The sequence below is a fragment of the Condylura cristata genome, unplaced genomic scaffold (genome assembly GCF_000260355.1).
Source record: "Condylura cristata isolate star-nosed mole 26May11 unplaced genomic scaffold, ConCri1.0 scaffold00033, whole genome shotgun sequence".
In the NCBI taxonomy this organism is placed as follows: domain Eukaryota; kingdom Metazoa; phylum Chordata; class Mammalia; order Eulipotyphla; family Talpidae; genus Condylura; species Condylura cristata.
This window is the reverse complement of record NW_004567134.1, coordinates 10,939,270-10,951,706: the sequence shown is the minus strand read 5'-3', so window position 1 is coordinate 10,951,706 and position 12,437 is coordinate 10,939,270. Positions and strand designations below refer to the sequence as shown.

At 46.0% G+C, this 12,437-nt stretch overlaps 1 protein-coding gene across 1 annotated transcript in view; it reads right to left on the bottom strand.

Moving 5' to 3' along the window:
• The window catches only part of ACPP (acid phosphatase, prostate), a 34,735-nt gene that overhangs the window by 5,796 nt on the left and 16,502 nt on the right, over positions 1–12,437 (bottom strand). The window contains exons 6-9 of the mRNA XM_004692193.1: positions 9,141–9,273; positions 5,774–5,856; positions 4,381–4,484; positions 1,526–1,695 (exon numbers count right to left, since the gene is read on the bottom strand). Coding sequence (XP_004692250.1) covers positions 1,526–1,695; positions 4,381–4,484; positions 5,774–5,856; positions 9,141–9,273 — 490 coding nt within the window. The remainder of the gene's footprint in view (positions 1–1,525; positions 1,696–4,380; positions 4,485–5,773; positions 5,857–9,140; positions 9,274–12,437) is intronic.

Below are 12,437 nucleotides of genomic sequence, written 5' to 3'. Positions count from 1 at the left end.
GTGTTTTGCCTGTTTTCTTCTGTGGATTTTTATGGTTTTAGTTCTTTATCCAAGTCTTTAATCCATCTTGAGTAAATATTTATTTATGGTGTCACACAATAGTCTAGTTTCACTCTTTTGCATATGGTTGTCTCCACAAACTAAACACACTTACAATGGAAAACATTTAAATGAACCAAGTCATTTTACTTTCTATTTTCCCCCGTTTAAAAAAAAAAAATCAATGCTATGGCAAAGGTAGAGACCTAAAACTTGTCCTGTAAGAATATCATTCTAATGAAACACATGCATTTCAAAATTCATTCCAGAGGTCCTGCTTTTGAATTTCCTAATGATGACATTATTCAACATTTTGCACTTGGATCACTGCTGAAAGAAAATTCCATGCAGGGAAGAAAAAAGTTATTAGATGGCTCCAAGGCCAAGTATTACTTACAAAAAAAGATACAAATAAACATATTAATTGATACACCCACTATCCCACAACCAACAGAGGGAGCGTGGCTTTGCCCTAGATCTGCCATCCAGCAGAAGGCACCCCAGGGAACCGCGTCATCTGTATCTGTATTGGTGACGCCACACACTGTTTCTGGATGTGTTATAGCTACCAGACTCAAAAGAGAGTCATGATAGCAACAGTCCAACACCTCTTGGATGCATTCAGAACCACACTGCCTTTCTCATCCCATTTACCATTAGCTCAAGACAGCCCACGGGGGCCCTCAAGCCTGCTGTGCTGTGCCTGAATATCTTGCTCCCACCAAATTACTTATTGCTAGGATGGTCGTGCTCCCAGAGCAGCTGTGACGTGGCACAGAGTATGTGTTGGCAAGTTGGATTTTTGCTTCTTCACAAATCACATGAACTTCCGGGGCCACAGGATACAAAGAGGTATTTGTATGTGTGTGTTTCCCCAGCACTGCCAGCCAGTCTGTTGTACCATCAGGATAAAAACAGAGTAGACGAGAATTCTTTATGGTTGCGGCATTCTCATGGTGGAATCTCACTGTGGCTTTGATCTGCCTCGTCCTTGTGCTCAGCGGAGAGGAGAATTCAGCCCAGTTTCCCGCGAGTTCTCTGCTCTGCTCTTTCGCCTCCCCTTGCAGAAGGTGGAAACAAGTAAGTTGTTCTTGGCCCGTGAACCTAGAGTTCAAAGCTTCCCTTCCTTGCTTTCGCCCTCAGTTTTGCATTTTATTTGAAATCTGTTTCAGTACAGATACTTGAAGAGCAACATCACTCAACCCTACTCAAACAAATTCTGAGCATTCTTGGTCCTGTGTAGCATCATCAGGAACTTATATCTAAGCAATGAAGAAACCAAGTCAAGGTGTACAGCAACTAGAGGCAGAGACACACAAGAGGTAGGATTTGCCTGAAGTAGGCGGTTCCTGAAACATACAATTATCACCCGAAACCCAATTCTCTCAAAGCCAGAGGTGACAGCTACATCACACCCTTTCTCTGAGAGCATCCTGCTCTTTCTGCAGGACCCTGCCTGCATGCTAATTCAGAGCCTTCTGAGTACCTTGGTGTTTGTTCGTGGCCATACACTCTGTGGACCAGTCTTGGGGGATCACAGGGTCGACCAGATCAACGAACTTGGTCAGGGGACAGCTGTGGGTGCAGCCTGGCAGCGTGAGGGGATATGGCTCATGCTGGGTCTCATTCAGATAGTGCATCTCTACAAAGTAGCTCCTGTAGAGGGGAAGAGAGGTGAGCAGAGGAGAGAGCTCTGTTAGTTCTGTGCTTACTGGACTGTCCCTGAATTTTTCCCACTTGCCTGTAACATGCCAGTTGAAGTACCAATGGAGGAATTTATGAAAGAGCAAATATGAGCCCATTTATTTATGGCATGGGAAGATTGGAGCCGGCTGGACAAAACAGGAGGGTGGACATAGGGGGCTGGTTTGATTGATTGGGGGCATCAAATGTGGGTGTTTAATCAGAGGAAAAATTGAGCTGCAGTTACAATGGGCTTAAGTGTTGGGAATGATTGATGAGTCCATGAGTAGGGAGTTGGGGGAGGTGGATGGAGTTTTGGGTTTTCTTCTATTCTGTCCATTTATGCTTTTTCATTTGCTCCATTTTTATCTCTCTTGAGATTTCTTTCAGTTTTCTCCTGAATGACTGTGTATCCCCCTCCTTCACCCAGCCAGAAACATGGAACTGAATAAAATATAACACATGCACTTGAATATAGGGCAAGACTTTTAAAAAATTATACCTCTGCCAGAGGGAATGGGTGTATATCCAAGCACTTACAATAGCTCGCATTAAGGCAGAACTTTTTAGTACCCGATTTCAAAGACAACGGACTATTTGGGGAAGGGCCATCTATTAGATGACTGAGAAATGATTCTCCTTTGGGTTGAATTTGAGGTTCATTTGTATAGCAGCCCAAATTGCCTTTATTAATTAATATATTTGGAAACCAGTTTTAAGGGACTCAGAATTAGCTGCAATGATGAAGACACTAAGATGCATATAAAAACTTGGGATAGAAATACAAAGGTGGAGAATTCTTTATTTTAAAAAAATTATATAATAGTTTATTTTTACATCATTTTGTGCCTTTTTCCATCTCAGTTGTAATCCCTGTGGGCTTCCCATCACCAAATTACCTGTGTGCCATCACCATAGTCCAGTGAACTTCCTCCCCAGTGGAGAATTCTTTTACAGGACATATTATTTTAAACATTTGTACTTAACTAAAAATTAAATACTTTAAGAATGTATTTACCTCTCTTATCTTAAACCTTATTTTTAAACCTTAGAAGTTTATATATTTTAGGGCCCTCCCTGGTGGTACAGTGGGTTAAAGCACAGCATTAAGAAGCTAAAGCCACTTCAGCATGAGTTTGATCCCCGCCTGCCCCGGAGGTGACCCACATGATGCAGCAGACCTCTCCTGACCCACCTGCTGCTCCCCTCAGCATTGTACCTTTGTCAGTCTGCCTGTTCTGCTTCCCACTCTGTCTCTGGTGAAGCCTCTCACCATCCCTGAACCTCTGGCCTGTACCCCAGTTCTGTATGCATAAATAAATAAATCTTTAAAAAAAAAGTTTATTTTAGACAGCAAAATCTAAAAGTCAGACCAAGTCAGACCTCCCTGGTGGTGCAGGGGCAAAATCTCAGCACTATGAAGCTATCTGCAGCCACTACAGCACGTGTTCAATCCTCCACCAGGGAGCTGACCCACCTGGTGCAGCAGACCTCTCCTGTCTCACCTGCTGCTCCCCTTAGCAGTGTATTTTAGTAGATCTGCCCATTCTGCTCCCCACTCTGTCTCTGGTGAGTCCTCTCACCGCCTGTATTACTGACTTACACCCCAAATCTTGTGCGCATTAAAAAAAAATCTTAAACCCTGCAATGTGATTCACCAGATATAACTTCCCCTTGTCTTCCTGGTAAGAAAGCCAGAGTCGCAACAGGTGCACATTTCTGACAGGACCTCAGCTATGAGGCCAGGTCTACCTGGGACTAGGAACCCCTGATATTGTGGACTAATGAGAAGACCTGGTCACACTCACTGCTGTCTTTCTAGGGCATTCAGGCTGAATCTTTGTCTGACCACAGAGTCAACCCTGCTCAGAAGTTGTACTTAAAAACCCCGCACTGCTGGGGAATGGGATCAAAAACTGGGGTGGGGGGGAGGGAAGTGCACGGGACTATGGTGATGGCACATGGGTGACTTGGTGATGGGAAACCCGCGGAGATTACAATTGAGATGAAAAAAAATAATGTACAAAATGATGTAAAAATAAACTTAAAAAAAAAGAAAAAAAAACCCGCACTTCTGGGTAAGAATCACCAGAAGCCGCATTGAATATGTCTGAAATCTTTAACTGAAAGAACGTTATCTTACAACCATCAACAAAGCTTAATTTTTCTCATGGTATTTTCTGCTCGAATTGGTTTTTAAGAGAACAAGGTGATATCACGTTTCTTTTTTTTTTTTTTACGGCATGCATTTTTTTTTATTTTGTAACAGTTTATTTTTTTAACATTTTTTTTTTTTTTTTGCCATCTCAATTGTAATCCCCGCGGGTTTCCCATCACCAAGTAACCCGTGTGCCATCACCATAATCCCGTGCACTTCCCTCCCCCCCCCCGATATCACATGTTTCTTAAAAACCTTCATTTATTTAAGTGTAAGTTCTGTCACATAAGGGAGTTTGCAAATATGCATCTAATGTCTCAGTGTTCTTCCCAGTAAAAGTCTTTACGAAAACAAAGAAAAAAAAGGCACAAAAGTATTGTTACTTGCCACCATCTTCCCCCGAATATAAAAGCAAGCAGGTAGACAGCCAAAACAACTCCTGAGTCAACAATGATAACAGCAAAACCTACCACCCGCTGATGCTAACTCTAGACACTTACCCGTTGTCAAGATACAGCTCCGTTATGTGGCAGGAAGCATAGGGAGGGATGAGCCCGTTGTAGACCTCTAGCGCCATCTGCAGGCCACTCACAGTAGTGTCATGCTGCAGAGATGTGACACGAAATCATTTTAGATCTTTGCCTCTGGTTCATATTTACATCCAATAGGTGTGCATTAAGCATTCACAGAACACCAGGATGGCTTCTGATTCCCAGAAATTAAGTTCTCCATACCCCAGTGACTGACATAGAGCGGGGAAGAACTAATTTTAGTGGAGCACCTGATGTGTGAAAAGCAGACTGGAAAAACTGGCAGTCAACTAATTCGAGACCTTGGTCTCTCCAGGAAGCGCTATATTCTGTTCCCTCCCTGGGTTCTTCTCTGGCCTGCACCACTGAGCATCCCACATAGTAGCCCAACTCCAATCATTTCTTCCAACTTCATGCAAAAAAGGCCTCTTCAGACACCCACATCTGAGAAGTCCTGTCACCGTGAAGCGTATGGGGGATGAGTTGGCATGCTCCGTATGGTGTTCCTGTTTACCTGTCTTCTTTTCAGGACTAGATAAATTTCTCGAGGCTCAGGCCTATGTACTTTATTTTATAAGTTTTGTTTGCCTTCTGCATGCCTCTTTCCTGCCCATTCCAGACTCCGTGGGTGGCCGTCCAGTGTATGATCCACCTGCTCGTTCTCCCTCACCCATGTCTCCTTTTCCAGATGGAATTCTTCTCCAAATCTCTCTCTGTTCTTTCTGCACCCACATGTAGCTCCACCTTAAAGTCCCAGATCTTTTTTCCTTTCCTCTTCTCTCCCCTTTGTCCTCTAGAGTTTTCTGCTCAGATTCCCCTGAGCACTTCAAACCTCACTATTCCAAGACCACCGTGCATTGGTCCTGACTCCTTGTATCCATGGAGACCTGACACATCGCCTTCCACAGCTCTGCCCTAGTCCAAGCCCTGCACACTTGACTTGTCCTCTCTGGTCCTGATTTCAGTTTGGTGCAGAGGTCCTTTTCCTGTCTCTAACATCTTTCCACCTTGCTTTGTATGATGTCTCTGTTTTTTTAATGCTGTATGCATTAAAAAACAAACAAACAAAAAAGCCCTGCAAGGTGGTTCACCAGAAATAACTTCCCCTTGTCCTCCTGGTGAGAAAGCCAGAGTCACAGCAGGTGCACATTTCTGACAGGGTCTCGGCCATGAGGCCAGGTCTGCCTGGGCCTAGGAACCCCTAGGAACCCCCATCTTATCAGGACTGGATCAATTGCTGAGGGCCAGAATTATTACTTAACTTGGTAAGTTTTGTTTACCATCTACTGGGTGATAGGGAAATGCTATGAAAGAAGAGGGGGTCTCCTGTCCAGGGTTGCTGAATGGAGCCAGAAACACTTACCGCAGAATAGATCACAAGTTTTCTGCGGTTTGCTGGCTGAGTCGCTCTCTTCATTTGGTCAATGATTTCCTTGACCAGGACGCCTGAAAGAACAACAACTCAGTCATGAGCTGAACCCAAGATGAGCTTGTTTTTCGTTGACAAGCTTTTTGTTCATTCCTACATAGCTAGTCTCTCTGCCATAATTCTCAAGAATTTAGAAGAGAGGAAAGAACTAACTGTCCCATATCTGCTGTGAGCGAGGGAGGGCCAGAGAGCTGCTCTTACACTCACAGCTCCAAAAGCTCAAGTTAGGAGGCTCGGAACTTGGACATGACTGCATAAGTCTTCTCAGACCGTGTCAGCCAATGCCCTTCTGCAAGGGGGGCCTGAGATAACCGCATGGGGGCTCCTTTCTGTCTCTACTCCTCTGGGAGCGGTAGGGGAAGCAGCTCTCTGGTGTCAGGGTTCATTTGCTGTGGGTTGATTTTTTTTTTTTTAAAGAAGATGTATTCATTTATACATTACAGAACTGGAGTAGAGGCCAGAGGCTCAGGGGCAGTGAGAGGATTCACCAGAGACAGAGCAGGGAGCAGAACAGGCCGACTGATGAAGTCTACTGCTGAGGGGAGCAGCGGGTAGGCCAGGAGAGGTCTGCTGCACCATGTGGTCACCTCCAGGGCTGGGGACTGAACTCATGCTGAAGTGGCCTAAGCTTCTTAGTGCTGTGCTTTAACCCACTGCGCCACCAGGGAGGGCCCAGCTGTGGGTTGCTTTCAGGGGACCATTTTCCTGACTGTGACAACAGTCCTAAGCTAGCATTAGGGATTTTCCTGTGGGCATGCTCACAGGCATACGTGTGCATGTGTGTAGCAGGCGGCTGAGATGAGAGGATTACTAATCAGGATCACTGGATGGGTGATCATCACCCATCATGGAGGAGTCTTGACATGGATGGAGCTGGATCGTGCTTAGTGAAATAGGCCAGAAAGAGAAAGAAAAATACCAGATGGCTTCACTCATAGCAGGAGCATGAAGGGCCTATGCTTTATGTGTGTGTGTGGGGGGGGCTGGGTGGGGAATAATAATAATAATGAACAACTATATACCAGAGATATTTTATGGGGATGGAGCGGGAAATGGGATCAAAAATGGGGGGGGGAGGTAGGAAATATACAGGACTATGGTGATGGCACATGGGTGAACTGGTGATGAGAAGCCCACGGGGATTACAACTGAGGTGGAAAAAGGCAAAAAATAATGTAGAAATAAACTATAATAATAATAATAATAAAAAGCAATGGGTGAGACAGAATGGTTGGCAAAGGGCAGAGGGAGGCTGGTCAGGTCCGGAAGACCTCTAGACAATTCGGGTTCTCTTGGCACGACCGTGTTCTGCGCTTCCTCACTCATCAGGTGTGCCACTGATGCGTCTCTTCTCTAGCCAGATCTGGACAACAGGCTGAGCTTGCGTTGCGGCAAGAATCACTCAAGAAATAATCTGCTGTCTTATCAATAGCATGTTTTCCTCCAGAAAATAGGCATGTTCCCACAGATGCCAGTCTTTGAATCCCAGACCCAAGAGGACATCTTAGTCATCAGACGGCAAAATTGAGTCCCAGAAGGGGATGTGACTTCCTCTTAATGCAATTGCTAGTAACCAACGAAGAAAAAAGGAAGCACTAGCAAGTTGCTAGAACAATCCCCATCTTTCACTACATCCTGCTCATCTAGTACTAGACCATGGCCAGCTTCCGCCTGGCTCTCCCTGCCTCTTTCACTAACTCTTGCATTTAGAGAAGTGCTTTGCAAACTTGGATAAATGTATGAAGCTATCTTGGGGTTTTAATTCAATGAACATTCTGATTCAGCTGGTCTGAGGTGGGGCCTGACCTGGCTTTTTAGCCAGATGGTGGATAATGTGGATACTGCTGGCACCTGGATTGTATTTTGAGTAGCAGGAGACTGAATTCCTGAACTCATGTGACTAGGTTGGGGGAATAAATGGCGAGCCTCAGCTCTACCATGGTTTGGGGTGGACCACGGTGCTGGGGTGCCGTGCTCTGGTGAGTCTGGAGCTGTGAGGCCCACTGTCCACCCGCAGCCTCTGTTGGTGAGCACACAAGGTAGAGCTCGGTCCTGCACACCGCCTGTATCTTCCTGCTAGCTTCCCCCAGCATGCAGGCTCTGTCTGGACTCACCCTGGATGCTCGATCCCCACACATCACCCCTCACTGCTCTGCAGTGACAGCTCACCCTGCACTCTAGAACAGCATTTGTGACTGGCAGATGCCTCTCCTGGTGCTGGTTTGGTTCTTTCTCAGCTGTGCAGCCCTGAGTGAACATCGCCTGAGTCTAATCCAGTCCCCAGGATGTTTTACCTTCTGGGTTTCTGTGAAACTTGCCCTGACTCCATTGTGAACAGGGTCTGGCCATGGTTTGAGTCCTGATGGGATTGTACTGATTTTCTCCAATGGGCTAGAATGCCGACTAGAAAGCCCTCATGTGGCTTAGACATGTGTCAATTACATCAACCTGCCATGAGGAACCACCTCTTACTCGTCATCCTTTGTTTTAACATCACACTCACCAGACCTGAAACTGAGATGATTTGTAGTCCCACCCTGCCCACCCACCTGTCCTGTCAGGTTTTGGCATCCTTCCCATCCTGCCTGGTCCTGATTTTGTTCTTCCACCCACCTATAAGATTCAAGGGTTGGGTGTCCTCTTGCCTGGGTCTAACTTTACTTTGCTAGGGTGCCCTGTATACCCAAGGGCCAAAGCCAGCTGAGAAAAGCATCACTGAGAAAGGAACATCTGTGAACACCACGGGAAACTGGTCTGTGCCATCAACTTGCCAGTTGCTATAGGCATTAGTTTTTAGGGGATAACTGAACTTCAAATTATTTTTGGTCAATGTTAGCAATAGCTACCACCCAGGGTTTTGGGAAAACAGTTCACTTCTGTGATACCTCCCACTTAAGAAATTCATCCTATAGGCTACCAGGCATAATTGATTTTCAAGAGGTCAGATGCAAAACCTTTGTTACTTTGATCTGGAAAGAATGAAAAGTATCATTCAACTTTGTCCTGGGCTTTTATTTTCCAGGTGGGAAAACAAAGGCTCAGAGTGGATAACACAGATGATTCTAGAAACACAAAATGTTCACTGACTGTGTATTAGGTATGAGGTAATGTTATCCTTAGTCTTGAAAACACACATGTACTTTAATCCTCATTCTCTGGGAAATCAGTTTCACCCTCATCTCCATTTTGCAGAGTGGAAACTGGGCCAGGGTGATTCAGGGACTTGTCCAAGATCACAGCTGATGAGTGATGGGACCAGGACACAGACCCAGATCACTGGAGACATCCTTGGAATACTTACCCCCTTGAAGTCTAGATTTCTCTTTCTGCTTGTAAACTCCATAGAGGGACAAGAGAGACAATTCTGACAATTCTTTCAACTTAGTCATGGTGTCCTCCGTGGCCCAGGAGGGTAAAGTAAAATTGTGAATACCCTGTAGCAAAGAAAAAGAAAGCAAATATCTGTGAGAAATATTTATTTCTCAGTGCCCTAACCTCTTAGATCTCAGAAGGCAACTAAATCCAAACTTTTCTTCTCCTGTCTAGGAAATCTGTACATTGTGATAAGGAGTGGTACTGATTTTCAGAAACACCAATTTGTCCCTTCCTACTAAATGCATAGCCTGTAATTTAACATTAGGATAATTCGTATTTTGCAGGCTAAGGGTGCAACGTGGCAAGAAGGCACCTCATTTCTTTGTGAAATCTTTCTATTAACCAGTGGGGAAGGCAAAAGCTGACAGGTGTGTTGACATTTCCTTAAAAGTCAAATAAACAGGGCCCTCCCTGGTGGCACAATAGGTTAAAGTGCAGCACTATGAAGCTACCTGCATCTGCTTCAGCACAAGTTCGATACTGGGCCCCGGAAGACTCAGGGCTCAGAAGACCTCTCCTGACCCGCCCGCTGCTCCCCTCAACAGTGTACTTCGTCAGTCTGCCTGTTCTGCTCCCCACTCTGCCTCTGGTGAATCCTTTCACTGCCCCTTCCCCTCTGGCCTGTACTCCAGCTTTGTATGCATAAATAAATAAATCTCTTTTTTTTTAAGCCAAATAAACAGCTTGAGAGGACAACTGGAAAAGAATATATATTTCCAAACTTCTATCAATGTCTAGGTTGCTGACTTTTGGGGGAAAATCTGTACCTTGTACACAGCAGGCACTTGGTAAATATTTGCTAAAGAGGTGAAGAAGCTAGAGAGCAGGGCAGGTAGAGACCTTCTACCACTATTTAATATCTGCTATGGAAATTAAGATTCTTTGTGTTTCAAAGGTGGAATTCAGAGAGAGAGAGAGAGAGAGAGATCATGAAAGAGGAGACTGAAGAGAAGTGACCTATAGGGGAGAGTTAAAATGACACCACACACTATGGCCACATTATGGAACAAATCAGACAGGACTGTAGAAAAGAAGGAAGAAAAAAAATTAAGACACATCCAACGTGAGTTCTTGTGTTCACTGAATAGTTACAAGCCTAAAAAGTTTTCTGAGAAACAGATACCATGGTAGAATGGAAATACTGCAATGTAGCTTGTGCTGAATTACTTTGTCATATAGGGGAAAGCTGTTATTGGTGCTGGGAAGGAAGGAGGTTCACACCGGCAGACATTCCCCCAATCTCAACATCAGAAGCTTGCAGGAGACCCTGTGTGCTTAGATGTTGACCCTGGGCTCAGCCAGCTGGTCGGGGAGATAGGGCTACAGCGAACTCCTTTCAGCCACAAGGTGGGGCGTGTGAGTGAAAAAACCCCAGTGTGGCTCTGAAAAACTCAATAGCAATTTAGCCATGAGATTATTCCCCACGCATTGTAGAGCGAGGAAGAGAGTCTGTCCCTGACAAGCAATTTCAATAGCCCGGTTAAAGTTGGCTTGCTTATTTCTATATATATCCCGAAAGCAGGTAATTTTCTTTTCTCTTTTTGCACAATACCATTGCTTTTTCCATTAAACTCCATGACAAGAGCCCAATTTCTGAGTGACTGAACAGTAAGCAGCCAGACACAGAAGAAAAGCATTTTCTTTTTTTGCTTGCACTTTTCGAAAGGCTGAAAACATAGGTAATAGAAGTTGGAATTGTCAACTTAATGGAAAGACTGCAATGGTGGTTCAATGTCAAAGAAATAAGTAATACAATGGCAAAAAAGCAAAAGAAAATGTATATTTATGTCTCAAAATTGGTGTTGTCACAGGGCAACCCCAGTGTAGAATGGGTACCTGACTGGGTCCTCACCTGTGCATGGAAAAGGGACTTATCATGAGACTTGACCACAGGCACACACAAAAAGAGGTCCTAGGGGCTTATTTCCAAAAAGGGGAAATGAAGAAATGAATAATGTAGGGAGAAAGAAAGATATCTTGGTGAATGTATCCTACTGGTGGAGAATAGGGTGGAAACTGCAGGGAGGTGCCACAGACCAGAAACCAGGAATCCAGGCTCACGCTACGCCAGGAGCCGCAGGTGCGGGGTAGGAGGGACCAGCGTAGCCACTGACCCAGCTGGAGACACGAAGACCCCAGGCGCCAGGCCTCGACCACAAAGCACAGACCCAGGCAGGCATCAGGCTGCTGCAGGAGGGCCAGGAGTGCAGAGCTGAAGGTGAAGACTGGACCACTGTAGAAACCTGGCCCCTTTCAGATCTATACAATGTATTCAAAGTCAGCAACAAACAGGCCACTCTGCGAAGGAGCGAGCCCCTCCCAAGAGAAGGCTGTGTCAGGGCCGCCTCTGTCCTGGCCGGGGCAGCCGGGGCAGCAGTCTTCTGCCCACCTGGGCTTGGCAGGTGCTTCATTTTGCCAACTCTATCCCTCTGCCTGCTCGTGACCTGCACCTGCCGGGGGCTTCCCTTCACTGACCCCCTCAGCAGAGGCTGCTCTCCTCAGGGCCGCCCGCCTGCGACCATGCAGGCCTCTCAGCAAGCCTGTCCCTCTCAGGGCTTCTCTTCCTGTGCATTTGTGTCTATGACGCAAATGTCTTTTATTCTACTCCCTTTTTTTCACAAACCTGCCCTTTTGGATATAACGAACACCTCTGTGTCCTGGAGAAATTCACCTGGGATCTCACTGGTGCTGGTGAGATCCCAGGTGAGTTCACCCTTTCCCAGAGTGAACCCAAGGACCCCATTCTCCAAACCCATCTACCCCAAAACCACATCACTCCCAGTTCCACTGAGCGGGAACCCCAATAGCACACTGAAAGCCTGAGAGAAGTCAAGGACCCCCAAGGCCCACTGTCTGGTTATGCACCAAACCTGGCTGCTGAAAGCCACCCTCTGCTCCCAGCATCCTCCCTTTGGTGGGGATGGCGTTCTGGGATTTATAGTTCTTGGTGTCTCAGATCTCTTTGGTCTGGGCTGGGGTTCATAAATCTGCTTGTAGAGCACCCTTTCCTCCCCAACAGTGTCCGTTATTAAATCAACTGCAGGCCCTCCCTGGTAGTGCAGCGGGTTAAAGCACAGCACTGAGAAGCTAAAGCCACTTCCCATGATTTTGATTCCCGCCTGCCCCGGAGGTGACCCCATGGCGCGGCAGACCTCTCCTGACCCGCCCGCTGCTCCCCTCAGCAGTGTACTTCGTCGATCTGCCTGTTCTGCTCCCCACTCTG